Source organism: Papaver somniferum, chromosome 6, assembly GCF_003573695.1.
Source record: "Papaver somniferum cultivar HN1 chromosome 6, ASM357369v1, whole genome shotgun sequence".
Classification (NCBI taxonomy): Eukaryota; Viridiplantae; Streptophyta; class Magnoliopsida; order Ranunculales; family Papaveraceae; genus Papaver; species Papaver somniferum.
The window spans coordinates 14,940,943-14,957,518 of record NC_039363.1 but is presented as its reverse complement, the minus strand read 5'-3'; the positions used below and the strand labels follow the sequence as shown (position 1 = coordinate 14,957,518).

General features: G+C 36.1%; 2 protein-coding genes across 2 annotated transcripts; both read right to left on the bottom strand.

Annotated features, from left to right (window-relative positions):
* Positions 1–23: 23 nt before the first annotated feature.
* Positions 24–6,844, bottom strand: LOC113287009 (ribosome biogenesis protein BMS1-like). Its single transcript, XM_026535666.1, has 15 exons — positions 6,400–6,844; positions 6,035–6,097; positions 5,812–5,895; positions 5,028–5,705; positions 4,616–4,822; positions 4,408–4,501; positions 4,210–4,331; positions 3,916–4,108; positions 3,553–3,763; positions 2,814–3,074; positions 2,414–2,644; positions 1,856–2,059; positions 1,359–1,532; positions 1,149–1,265; positions 24–747 (listed from the first exon to the last, which is right to left on the bottom strand). Exons 8-15 carry the CDS (start codon positions 4,056–4,058, stop codon positions 607–609), a joined length of 1,482 nt encoding a protein of 493 aa, XP_026391451.1. The 5' UTR covers positions 4,059–4,108; positions 4,210–4,331; positions 4,408–4,501; positions 4,616–4,822; positions 5,028–5,705; positions 5,812–5,895; positions 6,035–6,097; positions 6,400–6,844; the 3' UTR covers positions 24–606.
* Positions 6,845–12,179: 5,335 nt separating this feature from the next.
* Positions 12,180–13,569, bottom strand: LOC113287007 (protein MIZU-KUSSEI 1-like). The gene has a single exon (XM_026535663.1). It carries the CDS (start codon positions 13,470–13,472, stop codon positions 12,594–12,596), a length of 879 nt encoding a protein of 292 aa, XP_026391448.1. The 5' UTR covers positions 13,473–13,569; the 3' UTR covers positions 12,180–12,593.
* Between the last annotated feature and the right edge of the window lie 3,007 nt (positions 13,570–16,576).

Sequence of the window (16,576 nt, the reverse complement as noted above, 5' to 3'; positions counted from 1 at the left end):
AAAAAAGAGAGAGTGTTTTGTTAGATTTTGTATGTGAGGTGTGGAAACAAAGGAGTCGGGTTAAATTTCAGTTCAGGGTTCAATTTCCAACGGTATGATTAATTTATGTTTCCTGGAATAATTTACAGTCCCAAGAGTTTACGTACCCGTTTTAAATAAATATATAATGCACCCCACTTGTTCAAGTTTTTGCCGGAATTGTGCTCATCGGAAAAGTTTTTTTTATCATGTATTCACCGGCTCAAGTCAGAACTCCACGAATGATGGTTTTTAGAAAAATGGTGCACTGGCGGGTCCACAAGAAATGGTGCCAGTCCAGTGTAAATGATGGTGCCACTGACCCCTAGGCCAGGCATTAGACATACGGTTGCAACTGTCACCGGCCAAAAGAACCGGACTCGGTGGCACCACATACTTGATCAGCAATAAAGTAAGGCATGACACACAAATTCACATTTGCACAATAGTAAAAAAAAAAAAAAAATCTCCATAGACTCGTGAAGTTTCTGAGCCAGACTAACAAAATCCATGTCCGATGCATATATGTTTGGTTTTTGTGGCATGAGTTTGAAGAGATTGTTTCGGCTACTAAATATATATGTATCCTCAAAAATTAAAAAGTAACCTTGTATCCAATCTTCTCCATCTTCTTTCTTTCTTGCGCTCCTCTCTCTTTCTTTTCATTGTTAATGCTCCTCGTTTTTCCTCAGACATCACCACCACAGTTTTCCTTCGCACATTTTTAGTCTGCAGAATAAAGACCAAATCAACTGAATCAGCTGTAACTTGCAGAGGCAACATAGTAGCCATCGACAGAAGTAAAGTGAACAATAGTTCGTATAGTGTTAAGAGAATAGATAAAAATCATATGCGCCTGATATTTACTGGGGATGTTTTCCTCACTCAACACCTCATTCCACAACTAATTACTGACTAGCAGTATGTATAAAATCAATAGCAGCCACCATGCACAAGGAATGCAGGAGTGTGAAATATTTTCACCTAGAAGGACCATAAATACCATAAAAGCTCTGCATTATACATCATATGTGGGATAAAGGTAACATGAATAGACCTATTTTAAAAAGCACTCGGAATTCAGACAGACGATTATGAGAAGGAGCAGAAAACAGCTCAGAAGCACGTACCATATAGGACAACATTAAATACTTTAAAAATGAATAGGAGCAAGGATCCGCATCAGGGAACTTCACACTACGTCGTTGTTGTGCAAGTCTGAGCTGCCTGTGAGCAGCAGGGTCTCCCTGAAATTTTGGACCAAAGAGAAGTCACGGGTGGGCATGAAAAACTCTATCATCCGTAAACTTTAACCATCCAAGGTCAGATTAGAAAATAACCTGTTTAAGTGAATCCTTGTTAACAGGAACAATATAGTCATGTGGTTCCAGTGCGGCCAATGGGTAGTGGACGCGAGGAGCCTCAACTTGACGAAACACAGGCATGATAACAGTATCATGAAAATCAATTTTGCTCTTAAATGTGCATTTAGCAATCCCTTCTTTTTTTGTCGCCTGCCCAATACCCATAACATTAGAAACACAAAAAACAAAGTTCACACTGAAATGCTGAAGCTATCGACACAACAAAAATAAACCAACTAAAGAGGATATATAATTAAGACATTCACTTAAAGAAACAGTTCCTGCCAACTCTAACATGCCAGACAGTTGCAGAAAACATAAAACCGACACAGCATTCACATGAACTCTAACATCACAAAAGCAAATGCATGCCAATCTGTGGTTCTATAATCTAGATAGACATTAGAGAACTGTATTTAACATGGAAGACCAGATACAGAAGCGAGAATTTTGTTTCTAAGCTTAGCACAAACCTCATCAACTTTCCCCCGAATTTCAGTCCAAGTTCTAATAGATGCACCTATAACTTTATCAACATCAGTATCTGGTGTAAACTTAATAGGAGCTCTCCTCCCCCGGATTTTATGAGGTTTTCCTTTCAGCTTGCTTTCCTTCACTATCTTCGAGTGATGCTTAGGGTCAAGAACAACAGCTGTTGCCCTTATCCGAAACACTTCCTGATTCAAAATGCAAACCTTTCAGCAAACAATAAGAATACAAGATATGAGCAAATTCATCAAAAAGTGGCAAAATATATATATATAAGATCTATTCAGAAGGGTACAGGTAATAAGGTATACCACAACTAAAAGGGACTCGAGTCCATTTAATCCTAAAATAGATAAACTAAAGACTCTCAAAATGCATCAGTTTTCGTCTTCGCTAATCTTTGCCCAGATGATTTCTGGAATGAAAGACAATGTGTATGAACTTACTACTTAGACATATGGTTGGTTCTTTAACTGACGATAATGAAACACCCTTTGCAATAAAATTATACAAGCATCAAGTTGAGATGGAAAACACCAAACCTTGTTACCCTGCACAACAGCAATTCTAGTATGGGGAGGTGCAAGGGGGCCCCAAAACATCGCAAGACAGTGCTCATATTGGGGAATGTACTTTGCACTTTCATGCTGTTTAGTGTCGAGTTCCATGGCATAGATAGGTATTGTCTGGTAACGTCTCCAACCAGCTGACACAGTGGTCGGGTCTTCTGACTTCAACAGTTTCATATGCCAGTCATGCCGCTTAAGTCTCGCCTGGAAGAAGAATACATGATCATGAAGCCTAGCAAATGGAGTTGAGGAAAAATGTCTCACTATTAATTCATAGTATTAAAATATCAAATAATAGCTCTTTCATTTCCAAAACAGTGAAATAAACATCAAGCTTCGAATAAGAAAAGTAAAACAGAAAAGGCATAATAACCTGCATACAACCAACGTTATCCTCTTCATGATTGATACCTCCAACGAGAATAGGATGACAAGGATCGAAATTTTCAACTATACTGAAAGGAACATCATGAACCTCCAACCTTATATAGGTCCCTGTTCTGAATCTCTTTTTCTTCATGTGAGGTGGCTCGAAAAAATCATTTTCCTTTTCCATCTCAGAAGATAAAGGGGAAGGATCAGCTGTGCTTCTAACACCATCTAAACGAAAATCACCAACACCAGCAAGATGCACCTGTCCCAAAACACCTAAAGTCAATTTGGTGGATAAAAGTGCAAGTGAAGTATGTGGTACACTACCAGAAAATAAAACTAAAACAGGGATCTAAGATACGGGAAACTGTCATTTCATGTTAAAACCACAAGCCAGGAAATCTAGTATAAAGTAGAGGACATGCAACGAAGTTGCTCAGGTTTCTTTCCTGTAATTTTTGCGTTCTCATTCGTTTATTTAATGGATACTTTATGAGAATGAGAAAGCTAACCAAGTTGCTAGATACAAACTACAAAACATATCCATGCAACGTTTATAAGTGTTCTAACAATCAGATATCGTCTTATTAAAAAAAATGACAACAAAATAACCAAGTACATTATGTAATGTTTTATTCATGCCTGACAAGGTCACAGAACAAGAATAAGTTCATAAATAAAATCTCTAGCTCCAAAAAATAACGGAGTGTCTGACATTGCATGAAAGATATTAAGATTACCTTAGATCCGCTCTTAATATTACAACCTCGAAGGTGGCCACACAGACCTATGATTCTTTTGCAATTTGCATCCTTGTGCAGCTTTTCTGGAGGAGTAACATCTTCAAAACGATCTACCAGCACATAAGGATGTTCCGCTCGCCATGATGGGGTACGGAATCGGAGCATTGATATGGCTTCAGCCAGTTTTTGTACTTCCAACATTTTGTACCTGATATGATCATAGAGTGGGTAAAGAAACTAAGATAGTGAGTTTGTCCGATTCAAAGTAAGGGAAAATATTATCACTAAATGAGTAAATGTTATAGGATAGGCGCATGATTACAAGAAGCAACTTTGCAATACTAATCGAAAGAAACTTACAACTCATAATCATTAAGACAAGATAAGTGGAATATTGTTGCTCCTTCACATATTTCGGTCTGGAAATGATCCTGGAGATGCTCTATGGTTTTAGTCAGTTCTGTTTCATCTTTGAACTGGTCAAGATGTGTAAGAACACCCATAACCTTAGGAAGGCCATGCACTCTTAGAAGGCTCAAAACTCGAAAGTTTCCTGAAATGGACAAAAGCAATTGTCATACAAATAGATCCACCGGTTTTTGCTAGATAACAGGGATTGTACCTATCATAGACATAAGAAATTAACTAACCCACCGCTTCAAATCCGTAACTTGCATCAACCAGTGACAACACAAGATCAGCATACTTTGCAGCATCAATCATGCCATTGATATCATCAGGACATTCCTCAAACTGAAGCCTTTTTCTTTTGTCACCTAAAGAAACAAGAAATAAGTCACCCCCTACCTATAAACAATAATAATTAGGGTATTTGGAAAGCAAATAAATTACCTGTTCTAATGGTGATGGGGCCTTGGATATCATCTATCATATGTTGCTCAGTAAAATGCTTGAATAGAGATTTAATCAGCAGGGACTTCCCAACCTAGAACAGCACAATGCACACAAATGATCAACTTTAATCCGACGTTGTGACTAAAATAACAAAATCATGAAGAATTTATTAGTAATTGGATAAGTACTACTAATTCTTACTGACATTGGGAGGTCCTTGAACGAGAACAATATGAGAAGGTGGCGCTGGTTCATCATCAATTTCACCATCCCAATCGTCGTCTTCACCCTTGTTTTCCTGGTATCCGTATATTTCAGCCTTGTTTGGCTTCTGGTCTCAATAAATTTCGAAAGCTGGGTGATAAACTTGAGAAGAAGTGGAATCGGAAGAAGCAATTGACATTTTAAAACCCTAAAAAAAACAAATCAACATAATTATTACTTGTTATAGGAGAAGAGGAAGAATAACCAATAAGTTATCCTTATCCCCCGTGTAATTAAAGTAAATTTAGTAAGCAATGCTTGATTAGAGATTTAATCAACAGGGACTTCCCAAACTACATAAGTACTATCACAACAACGGTTATGAATCATTACTCTACTTCATGTATGCATACCTCAAGTCATAAAGGATCTTGCTGACTTTGGGAGGTCCTTGCACGAGAACAATATAAGGAGGTGGTACTGGTTCATCATGAATTTCACCACCTTGAAGGAAAACGTTGCATAACTGTTTTGCTAACGCAATAAAGTTAAGTTTCTATTGCGCAATTGAGCATTATACTGTTCTTCTAATTTATCTATCATATTGGGGTACGGAATTGATCAAGTGGTTGATTGATACAGCAAACCAATTCCTTGACCAATAATAACCCTGCACTACACTAAGAATTTGCATGCTCATTTTCAACTTCAAATCCAGTGCAAAAAGAAGTAAGACGTGGAGGTTTTGATATGAAAGTAATTTACAGGCTCGAAGCAACTTTTACTTGACAACTAAACCTATGAGGAAAATGTTGAAATATGAGTCGGTTGTAAACAGAAAACGTTTCGAGCAAAAACAAAGGAGTATTTTCCATTCCTCCAAGATTTTTGTGCATCCAACTGAAGACCAGTTTATCTGGGAATCTATGGTATGGTTTTTGCAAGGTAGGGTGGCATATTGCGCCCCATAGTTACTATATATTTCAAGCTAGTCGCTGCCTGAATGCATCACGCATATGAGGAGTGGAAAGACAAAACTAAACTAATTACTGACACTTGCAACAGCTTCAAACATAACTCGCTCTGCATCCCTGTAGAGATAAATCACTTACTTAGACAAACACATAAATATAAATTAACCAAATTTAACTTGGAAACTTGGTGTTTATAAGAAGTCAGTAATTTACAGATCCTCACATTGGTTTCGGAAGCTCATCCTTGTTAACCATCCTTAACTAGCTCTTCAAGAGATATCAATAGCGTACTTCCACAATTCGCATCCTATTTACAACAAACAAGATAAACAACTCTCAAGTCCAATAAAACATATAGCAATCACCACTGACCTCCCTTTCATTAGGGAGTTGGTCAATCAATGTATCTTTCAGTAAACTATCTTGCGTTTTCGATTTCAAACTACCTGACCACAGTGAGGCGATCCTTCTTCATCAGCCTTCCTGCCTAGTGGAACAAGAGAAAGTACCTACAAACATATAGACAGCCATTTCAATACATTTCCACCAAAATAAAGAAAATCATCTGAAAATGAAATTCAATTAAACAAAAAGAACAGCCAAAAGCTAATTCCATGAATTAAGAACTATTTCAGTAAAGTTACTATTTTTATACAAGTAAAATCCCCAATAAAGGGCCATTTCTCTCCCCCTCCACTTCCCTTTTCTAATTTTGACTAACCCATTAGTGTTCTAAGAGCAAAACCCACTAATCAAAATTGGAAATTTATACAATTAAGACATTCAATTTGTGGAGAGGAAAACCAAATACCTGCCAGACAGAACAGCCAAAATGATGAATCCAATCCAAAAACTTAAAAACCTTATCACCAAGATCATCAATAGCGTAATTCCCAGGTAAAGATGTGGGATGAAGAACAATCCGAACCCTTTTCATGGGATTTTCAGGAAAATCTTCAGCAGAAACTGCATTCACTGATAACAACATCCCTTTCTTCCTTACAACTCTCCATTTCAAACTAGGACTAAAAGTAGATAATTTTTTATTAAATTTTGTAAATTTATGAGGAAGAAGAGATTTATTTGAAAAAATTGGTGTTGATTGTAGTAGACATAGTGAACGAGAAACCAACATAATTCTGACCCATTTTTCTAACGAGAAACAAGATTGAGATTGAGAAATGGGGTTCTTTTCTTTTTGAGGGTTTTAATGGAAGGTGGAGTGATCCGCCATTGTTGAGACCTTCACGTGCTGAGGAGTGAGGAGGAGGAGGAGGTGTAATTATCTGAGTAAAGGATAAGTAGAAAAAAGAGAGAGTTTTGTACGTGAGGAGGTGTGAGTCAAATTGTGGTTGACTGTGGCGTAGTTTCAGTCAAGGTTCGAAAAACGGGTCACGGCCCACGTCACAGGTACTAGGCGTGACCGTTATAACGTGTTTTGACGGGTGTCAGCACGTTTTGGGTCAAAAACGCGTTATATAGGAATAAAATGCGTTTTTTTGACGTTTTTTTTTAAATAACGGGTGTGATAACGGTTAAATAAGAAAAATAAATAATTTGTGATCTGAATTTCCTATGTAACGGTAATTACAGCTGTGAAAACGGTTACAACGGGTCTAAATAACGTTGTTACTACGTTTTTTCATTTTTTTTGGTTTAATTTATTTATTTGATTTTTTATTTATTTGTTTATGGGTTTTTAACATACAAATTTATGGATATCTAGTAAAATTCACAACCTTAAGTCTATGACTTATAACAATGCATTGTAGTTATGTCTACCGACAATATTTATACACGCATACTATCACTATCCACTTGATATATTCAAGTTGTCACTCAAATAGTTCAATGCATTCCCAATATTTCAATAATGCATATTCGGATTCAAAAGCAGTCAAAACTTTGTTGTCAAATAATACTCCTAGGCTCTTAGCTACTTGCTACAAGACTAACCAACAAGGAATGCAACAGCAAGAGAGTCAGAGACTAGCTAGAGAAAAAGAGAGTGAGAGAGGGAAGTCAGGGAGTCGATTTATCTTTTTCTTTTGCATTTGGAGGTGTGTACAGTATATGCTACATGTGGTCTGTACTTTACAGTTCAGACTCAAAAGTTAAAGAAATAAAACAAAAAAAAAAAAGTAAAAAGAGTAGTTGGTTTCATGATCAAAGACATAGCTAGCCTGTGCTTATATACGCATGCAACGAGATTCCAAATGTTTCAAGAATATTTCGATTTGCTAGCTATTATGTCTTCTTGCCCAAAGGAATGCTTTAAAAGGACAAGAAGAGAATTGAAATGAAATCAATACCTCTGGTTCTCTGGTTCTCTGCTTCTTGCTCAAAGGAATGCTTTACATTTTGAATTTCTCAAATACAAGTTTAAGAGGTAATATTAATTATTTTTTGTAGATTTTTCATTCAATTAGAGATATAATTTACTAATACGTTATTAATTTATTTATTATCGTTTTTTTCTTTCATGATGTTAGAGTAGTGAATATAGATGTTTGAGAAATATCGATGTTTTTTTCTTTCATGATGTTTGAGAAATATTTAAGAAATGTTAAGTGAAGAAATGTTTCATTCTATTAACGTATATTTACTTAATAAATGTTTCATTTTTATCTAAGAAATGTTTTAAGAAATATAGATTTTTTGTTCATTTTATTATCATTTATTTAAGAAATGTTTTAATAAATGTTAATATTCATAATTAAATAGTCCATCAACTTGAATCAGTTGGCACGTAAAAAATCATTGTTTCTTTATAAAAAAAATGGCATGATGAATTGATGTATGGTATGTTTGTATTCCTGTTCTCAATCATGAAAAAATGAGAGGCTACACGATCCTTAATTTCAACTTTTAATATTCAAGTTGAGTAAATTGCTAATGCAACTTGTGATTTCTAATTATAATGCTACTCTAACCATTTTTATATTGATGGAATATGTCCACTTAACTTGTATTTATATATGTCACTTATTGCTATGTGAAATTTCCTACTTACAGAATATAATGGAAGGATCAACATCTGCAAAACGAGATGTTTTTCATGCATATTGTACTGTAATGAGTGATGGTAAAAAGTTGAAGTGTAATTTTTGTGAAAAAGAAGTGTCTGCGGGAATTTCGCGTTTCAAAATGCATTTGGCACAACAAAGAGGTACAATTACTCCCTGCATGCATGTGCCACCTGAGATTAAAAATTTAGCAAAAGTATGGGTGCAAGACAGAAACAAAGCAAAACGGCAACGAGTACCAGAAACTGAATATGAAGATACAGAAATTCAAGATATGTATGAAAATGAACCGTGGAACCCTGTGCATGATATAGATGAAGAAGAACAAGCGCCGGTAACACAAAAGAAAATGGGCGGGTTATCGAAGTTGAAGAACCTTTTTGGACGAAAAAGTAAGAATACTAATGCCGGAGAAGGTACATCACAGCGTCCACAGGCCTCTATGGACATACCTAGTTCTTCAATGCGTACACCACACCAAGCACCTAGGATGTCTGTAGATATGGGAGGACAATATAATACTAATAGGGATTCTCAACCTAGCATGGCGAATTTTGGGAGAAGTAAAACATGCCGGGAAAAAGTTGATTCTTCTGTTGGACGTTTTTTCTATGCTAATGATATTCCCTTCAATGTGGCCAACTCAACTCAGTACCACGAGGCATTCAATGCAGTTGCAAATTTCGGAAAATCATACAGAGCTCCGTCTTCCTATAAGTTGTCGAACCCATTATTAAGGCAGGAAAAACAAAGGATTCAGAAGGATGTGGTGTCGGTCCAACGAAATTATTGGAGAGAGTATGGGTGTACACTCATGTCAGATGGTTGGAAAAACAAAAATAACCATACGATTGTAAACTTCTTAGTTTACAGTGGCCATGGGACAGCATTTTTGAAAAGCGTTGACATCGAGCATAATCGGTTGACAGCAGAGTATTTGATGAGTTTGTTCAGACCGGTTATAGAAGATATTGGTCCGACAAATATTGTTCAAATAGTAACTGATCAAGGATCCCAATTCAAAGCCGCAGGTAACTATTACAACTTAATTTAATTACAGTTGTTTATTTTTATATATATTAATTCATTTCTCATTTTGTTTTAATAGGTATGAGATTGGCCATAGAGTATGGTACATTTTTTTGGGTACCTTGTGCAGCTCATGTGTTGGATTAAATGTTGGAAGATACTGAAAAGTTCCCCTTTGTTAAAGGTGTGATTTCAGAAGCTAGAAAAATCAGTAAATTTATTTATAATCATGGTTGGGTTCTTGCTAGATTCAGACAACATTCTGGGGGACGCAATCTATTGCGCCCTGGCTTAACAAGGTTTGCGACAAATTTTATCGCAATCAAAAGTATCATTGATCAACGTAATGCAATCGAGAGTCTTTTTGTAGACCAAGAATTTGTGAACTCGCCAGAAGGAAAAACTCGTACGGTTAAAGATGTGAAAAACATTATTTTGAATGAGATGTTTTGGCACACATGCCAAAATGCATGCATGATGGTTGGTCCTTTATTGAAAATGATCCGTTTCTTGGATTCAGATAAACCTACCATGGGTTATTTGTTTCATGCACTTGCTACATGTGTGGAAACTATAGAAAGGGGTTTGGGTAAAACTCGAAATAATTCTATTGTAGGTGTGATTAACCGACGATGGAAAGATCAGTTGAGTTCTCCTCTTCATGCTGCAGCGCATTTTCTGAATCCATATTATATCTACAACCCAGCAGCCAATCTCATCAACAATGAAATTTCTCAGCCCCAAATTTGTCTCAGTGAAGTTATATCAAAAATGATTAGTAGCCCTCAAGAACAAGCGACATGCATGCTAGAGGTATGAATTTTTATTAACAATTAATTTCGTAATTATATGAATTTCTATTCACAGTTTTTGATATTTTTAGGTGGGAAGAATGCAAATGATGCAAGGCCAATTTGCATCACCATCAGCAAGATTGGCTGCTCTGCAAGGTGATCCTGTAAGCTGGTGGTTGTCATACGGTGCTCAGTTTCCATCACTCCAGAGGATCGCGGTAAAGATACTAAGCCAGACAAACACATCGTCTGGATCCGAGAGGAATTGGAGTGTGTTTGAAAGAATTCACACCAAACTACGCAACCGTTTAGTTTCGTCAAGAATAAACGATTTGGTATATGTTCAGTACAATTTAAGATTGGAGCAGCAAAGAGTTCAAGGTAAAGCAAAGCGACATAACATCGATGTCCACGATGTTCATAGCCTGCTGACAGATGAAAATATGCTTGATTGGATAGCAGGGGATGATGAAACACCAGTTTTACCTCAGGAAGAACATTGGTTAAATGAATTGGAAGAGGAAGCAACTAATAATCCAGAGCCTCTCCCTCCACCATACGAATGGCATGATCCAGAAGTTGAAATCTCATATCAAAGGTTTCCAGTGAGTAACTTTGTTTATGACTTTGGTAACCTAACATTTGGAGACAATACACAAGGTCATGAAAATGAAAATCCCATATACAATTCTCATTACACTGAAGATCGTCCAGAAGAAGATACCCGAGGAATTAATGAAGAGTATAATTCCAATATTAATATCAATAATGAAGTAGATAATCGTAATGATAATGAGGAAGAAGACTATGGTTATGAAGATGACTATACTGTTAACTACGACAGCCAAATGCATTACGCGAACCAATATAAGGCGGAGGAGGAATCAACTGAGAATCGTCGAGAAAACAGAAAATACTTGAATAAGTCGAAAAAAAATGCCGGTACAAGTTGGTTTGTCTAAGTTTAAAATTTCAAGCACTACTGTCACTAGGTTACTTATTGTAAGTTTATAAAATTTGAAGTGTTTAATGATTATTTATGAAATTTTAGTTGTAAGTTTGAAATTAAAAATTGTATAAGAATTTCTCCAACTCAAATTTTTTTTCCTTAAAAACGGGTTTAACCGGTATGAAAACGGAAAATACGGTGTAAAAAACGTGTGTTAAAATGTTATTTAGAAGAAAAAAACTGAAATATTAATTTTAGAAAAACGGTAATCACAGGTGTGAAAACGGTTATAACGGGTCTAAATAACGTCATTTTTTCCTATTTATCGGTGTTATTTAGATAAACGTGTTGGTGAGCCTCACGAGCACGGTATATGGGCGTGAGCGTTATAACGGACGTTTTTTCGGAAAAAACTGCGGCCGTTTTTCAAACCTTGGTTTCAGTTCAGGGTTCAATAATTTCCAACGGTGGTTAATTTTTCTTTCCCAAAATATTTTAACTTATACCAGTTAAATGAACCTTTTCTGGCAGTTCACTTGTCCCAGTTTTGGCCGGAATTGTGCTCATGGAAAAGTCTCTTTTGATCGGGAATTCATCGGCACAAATCAAAACTCGACAAATGATCGTTCTTGTTTGTTTCTTGGGGTACGAAAAATGATGCCGATCCAGTGTAAATGATGGTTCCACTAAGCCCTTAAACATATGGTTGCGGCTTACACCGGGCTCAGTGGCACCACATACTTGATCGGAAACAAAGTAGTATAACGTACAGAAAAAAATAGAGAACACACTATTAAAAAAAGAAATAAGAAATCTCCAATTTTCTTTTGTAAGCAAATTCTGAACACAATTGAATATTGGAAGCCAAATCCCCTGCCCCCAATCACACCCCCTCTTTCTCTTTTATACATCTAGAAATATATTACTACATTCTCTACTGTTCAAACTTTACTCAAATGACCACAGCAAATATTTCAAATACAACATGCATACGGTGGTCGTCTCTATATATGCGTCTGTCTGCTTGACGGTCGCAAACACTTCTGTAAACATGTTCAATCACTCTTACTGAAGAACTAGACATTTTTATAATAACATGTCTAGCTAATAGTGTCATGAAATACCTGGAATATGGTATACGAACGTGTGCATTTTGGATATCGGCAATCATCCGTCATAGTAGTTCTTATGCCATGCATCGTATATGTCAAACCCTGACGAAGAATATGCTTAGCTCCGGGCCGTGATTCCCTTCAGGACTAATCAAATAAAATGTCTCTGAATCTTTTGATCCAACAACATGTTCGAAATAAGCTCTCATATATGCCAATTCGCCGTCGGGACCTTCAACTTCTGAATTCCCAGGAAGAACACCAGCTCCCATGGATGACGCCCTAAGAAGCTCCATGATGTTCAAGTCTTCATCTGTAGCATCTCTTTTCATACCATATCCACCCTTTTTACCATTACAATACATAGACCAAACTGGTTCATCTAAGAGTTTAAGTTTTTCTTTATCGGCAGGTCTTTTTTCGCATTCAAGAGCTATTCTTACCATACCTAAACTCATTTCCTTTTGTAACACACTTGTTTGCATGGGGAGTTCAATCACTAACGTAGGAATACATTTTGGATTCTCTTGTATGCATAAACTTACTCGTCCTCTTCGAAACCCATATAACGTACCGGTTACTAAAACTCCGGTGGTAGTACGGTTTCTGTCAGGAAAGCCGTTAAACTTGCAAACGGGTGTAAACACCGGAAACGATCTAAAGAGAGCACGAAGGATTCGTACAACTTTGACAGGTTTTTTCTTTTTCTGCGAAGGTTGAACAAGAGAAACAGGCAGCCGAGGTGTTGTATATCTCTGCGACGGTGTTGGTGATGCTGTAGAGTTAGAATTTGTAGATTGTTTCGGTGGTTCTTCTTCTGGAGCCGATGATGATGGAGCGTCTGAATTTGTAGATGCTCGCGGTGATGAAGGAGAGTCTGATTTATCTGTAGATGTTTTAGGCTCTTCTGCCGCCGGTACTGGTGGTAATGCTGATGGAGGGTCTGAAATGGCAGGTGGTTCTGGCTGTCCCATGGTTGGTTTTTGTTATCGGAACCAACAATGGGAGCGGCGAGCACGAGAGACAGAATGCAGGGGAGGGGGAGACGGAAAAGAGGAATAAGGTAGAATGTAGGAGAGAGTTTTTTGTTGGTTAAGTTTGGTAGTGTTTTGAGGTCTGGGATGTGTTTTCGGGAGTTTAGCCTAATTGTTAGGTAACTTAAGTGATGTTTGTGTTTAAGAAAAGAGTTGACAGAGATTCCGCAGCTGTTTAGTGTTTTTTTGTTTTTTTGGTTGATACAATTTTACTCGCCAGATCATGCTGTTGACTCTTAACAAATAATTTCATATTCCGAGGTCATTCGGTAATGATACACATCCAACATGTGTACCACGATCTGCACCGCAAAGAAATCCAAAGACTGTTAGGAGTGCAGTCCTGGAAGAGATTTATAAGGGATGACGCCAAAAATAGAGCCCATCTTTTTTTCCTCTCTCACACGATGCAGCCACGGGAGATCCTCCACGATACACCAATCATTTTCGGTGGTCATTTTGTCTCGCAACGAATTTTAGTTACCAATGTGTGTTAGGATGCAAATTTGGAGTTAGAAAACCGTTTAACATGATTAAAAGCACGGCCCGTCCCTATTGCACACTACTGAGTCTGGTAGGGAACCCACTGTCTAATCTTAGACACCCACTCAGCAGCTCAGTCATTCACTTACATTCCATTTTTGTTCTCGTACCCGGCATACTAAAAAATTAAACAAAGTTTTGTCACATTTGATTGAATGCCGATCGACCAGCGATCAAGTAGAATGTTTTTCTTTTCTTTCATATTCTTGATTTATATTGGTTTTGCAGATCTATTATCCGGGCTGTGTGATTTTTCTTTAAAGGCCTCACAAAAACACAAAATAGAGCCATTTAATCGGAACCTCAACAATGGTATTTGATAATGGCCAAACTGTCCTTTATTAATTTGTACTAGAACGTGGCCCGTGTCGTGTTATCTAACAGCATGGCCACGAAAATAAATGAAAAAGATTATTTTGACCGGTGTTATCCATTTGTTGTTATTATCTAAAGTGACAATTGTTTTTCATACATTTTGATTATTATTATTTTTTTTGTATTTGACCGAGTTTATTTTAACACCTAAAAAATCAAGCACAACTTGTAAAATATAATGTTATTTGTGTCATAACGACATCGAATAAACATTGCAAACTACTATATCGACTAATTGTGATACCTCAACCAAAACCACCCATTACAACTACCTTTTTCACCAGCAGCATTGCCGCCACGGGCTCCATGCACCGCCGCTCACGAATATCACCCTGATTACCCATAATATCTATTGATGTAATTATTAACATAGTTGTTATCTATTGAGTGGGAGTATATATTCATTTAGATAATTAATAAGACACTTATCATGAGAGATTAATAAAATATTTATTATGAGAAATTCATGAGATAATAATGATGTGCACATATTAAGACCGTTAGATATGAATTTCTAACTTTCAATCATAGATGTCACTTACTTAAACAACCATTGATTTATCTTCTCCCTAAACAAATCTTGAGGATGATACTAAAAACAATTGATAAATTAAGGCACTAAAGATTTCGAGGATGATACCAAATCATCAAGGAAATAAGGTTGAGCGAAAGCATGTTCTTGGATTTAATTTCTTTTGCCTCTTTAGTCTATCTGTAATTGTCAAATTTATTTCTGATTTAGGTTTGCTCAAAAGTGGAGAACTAAAGTTTTTAAGTCCACTCCTCCTTCTGGATGTGAGTGAGAGAATCAATTGTTTAGTTTTATGGGAATGTAGGTTTGTTATTTTTAGTCTATCAAATTTCTCCACATTGCTTTTGATTTTTGGAATGGGAAAAAGAGAATATGTAATGCATTATTTCCCAATTTAAGCGTGTATTCAGGGGATCGACCACAAACGTGGATTTATCAATCGGGAGGAAAAAACCAAGATCTCTCTTTATGTTAACTAACTTAGTTATACTTTGTTTTATAATACAGAACAAGGAAACATGAAAAAAATATCACCTAGCTATGATATAACTCGTGTCATAACCGTGCGACTTAGTAAAAAGTTAATTTATTGTGTACTGATTTTGATTTGTAGTTATTATTTTAATTGTCATGTATTTTTACCGAGTTTATGTTATCATTAAGACGATCAACCACATTTTATATTCTTTATAAGGTTAACCAATTTGTGGTGAAACATGATTAACCAAATATATTACTTTCACCAACACCCACCACATCCAAATTATCTTGATACAACTTTTTCCCCACATCACCGTTGCTTCCACCCCCAACCACTAGACGTGCTTTAAAAAATTTAATCACAGACGTCATGAGAAAAGTTTATATTAAACAAACTTAAGTCGTCAATTAATTTATTCCACTACTTTTTTTATTCTATTGGTTGTTTTTTATTAAATTCTCTTTTATATTGTAATCAATTTTATTTAACATTAAAAGTCATGATTTGTCTGATCAGGTATTATTTGGGTGATCTAGCGGTATATGATGATATTGCCTTATAAGATCTGGTATCATCCATGAAATATTTGGTTTTTTCCTTACCAATCGTGCGAACAAATAGCTAATTGTATCTTTCACAATATAATGTTGTGCGTTTGTAAAAACAAAAAAAATATTATTGTACACTATCATTCACCAACACCCACCACCATTAAAAACAACCATCGACACTATTTCTTCCACCACCAGGGATAGACCAACACCCACCATAATATTTTTGTGTCTTAATATCTCTACCACCCACGACTTCATCCAATGCCACCACTAAAATTTAATAATATAATTTTTAATAAAATTATTATTTACTAATAAAAATATGTATTTATTAGATCAATTAAGGAAACATTTATGATGAAAAATTAATTAATAATTTATTATGAGAAATTAATGGGATGGTAATTAATAAAACATTTATAATAGTTTGGTTGAGGAAACCAAGACCGTGGATTTATCTACTTCCTAGACAAATTTTTGCCACTACTTAAATAGCATTTAGTTCAGCGTAAATTTATCTAGCGCTTAACCGGTGCTGAAACGGCACGGGCATAATTTT

What these genes read in the sequence shown, in the direction of transcription:
- LOC113287009 (XM_026535666.1), bottom strand. Translation starts at nt 4,058, where the DNA reads ATGGGTGTTCTTACACATCTTGACCAGTTCAAAGATGAAACAGAACTG. An exon ending in ATATTAAGAGCGGATCTAAG is followed by an intron (nt 3,075 to 3,552) that starts GTAATCTTAATA and finishes GTTTTGGGACAG; the next exon opens with GTGCATCTTGCTGGTGTTGG. An exon ending in CTGTTGTGCAGGGTAACAAG is followed by an intron (nt 2,060 to 2,413) that starts GTTTGGTGTTTT and finishes ATTTTGAATCAG; the next exon opens with GAAGTGTTTCGGATAAGGGC.
- LOC113287007 (XM_026535663.1), bottom strand. Translation starts at nt 13,472, where the DNA reads ATGGGACAGCCAGAACCACCTGCCATTTCAGACCCTCCATCAGCATTA.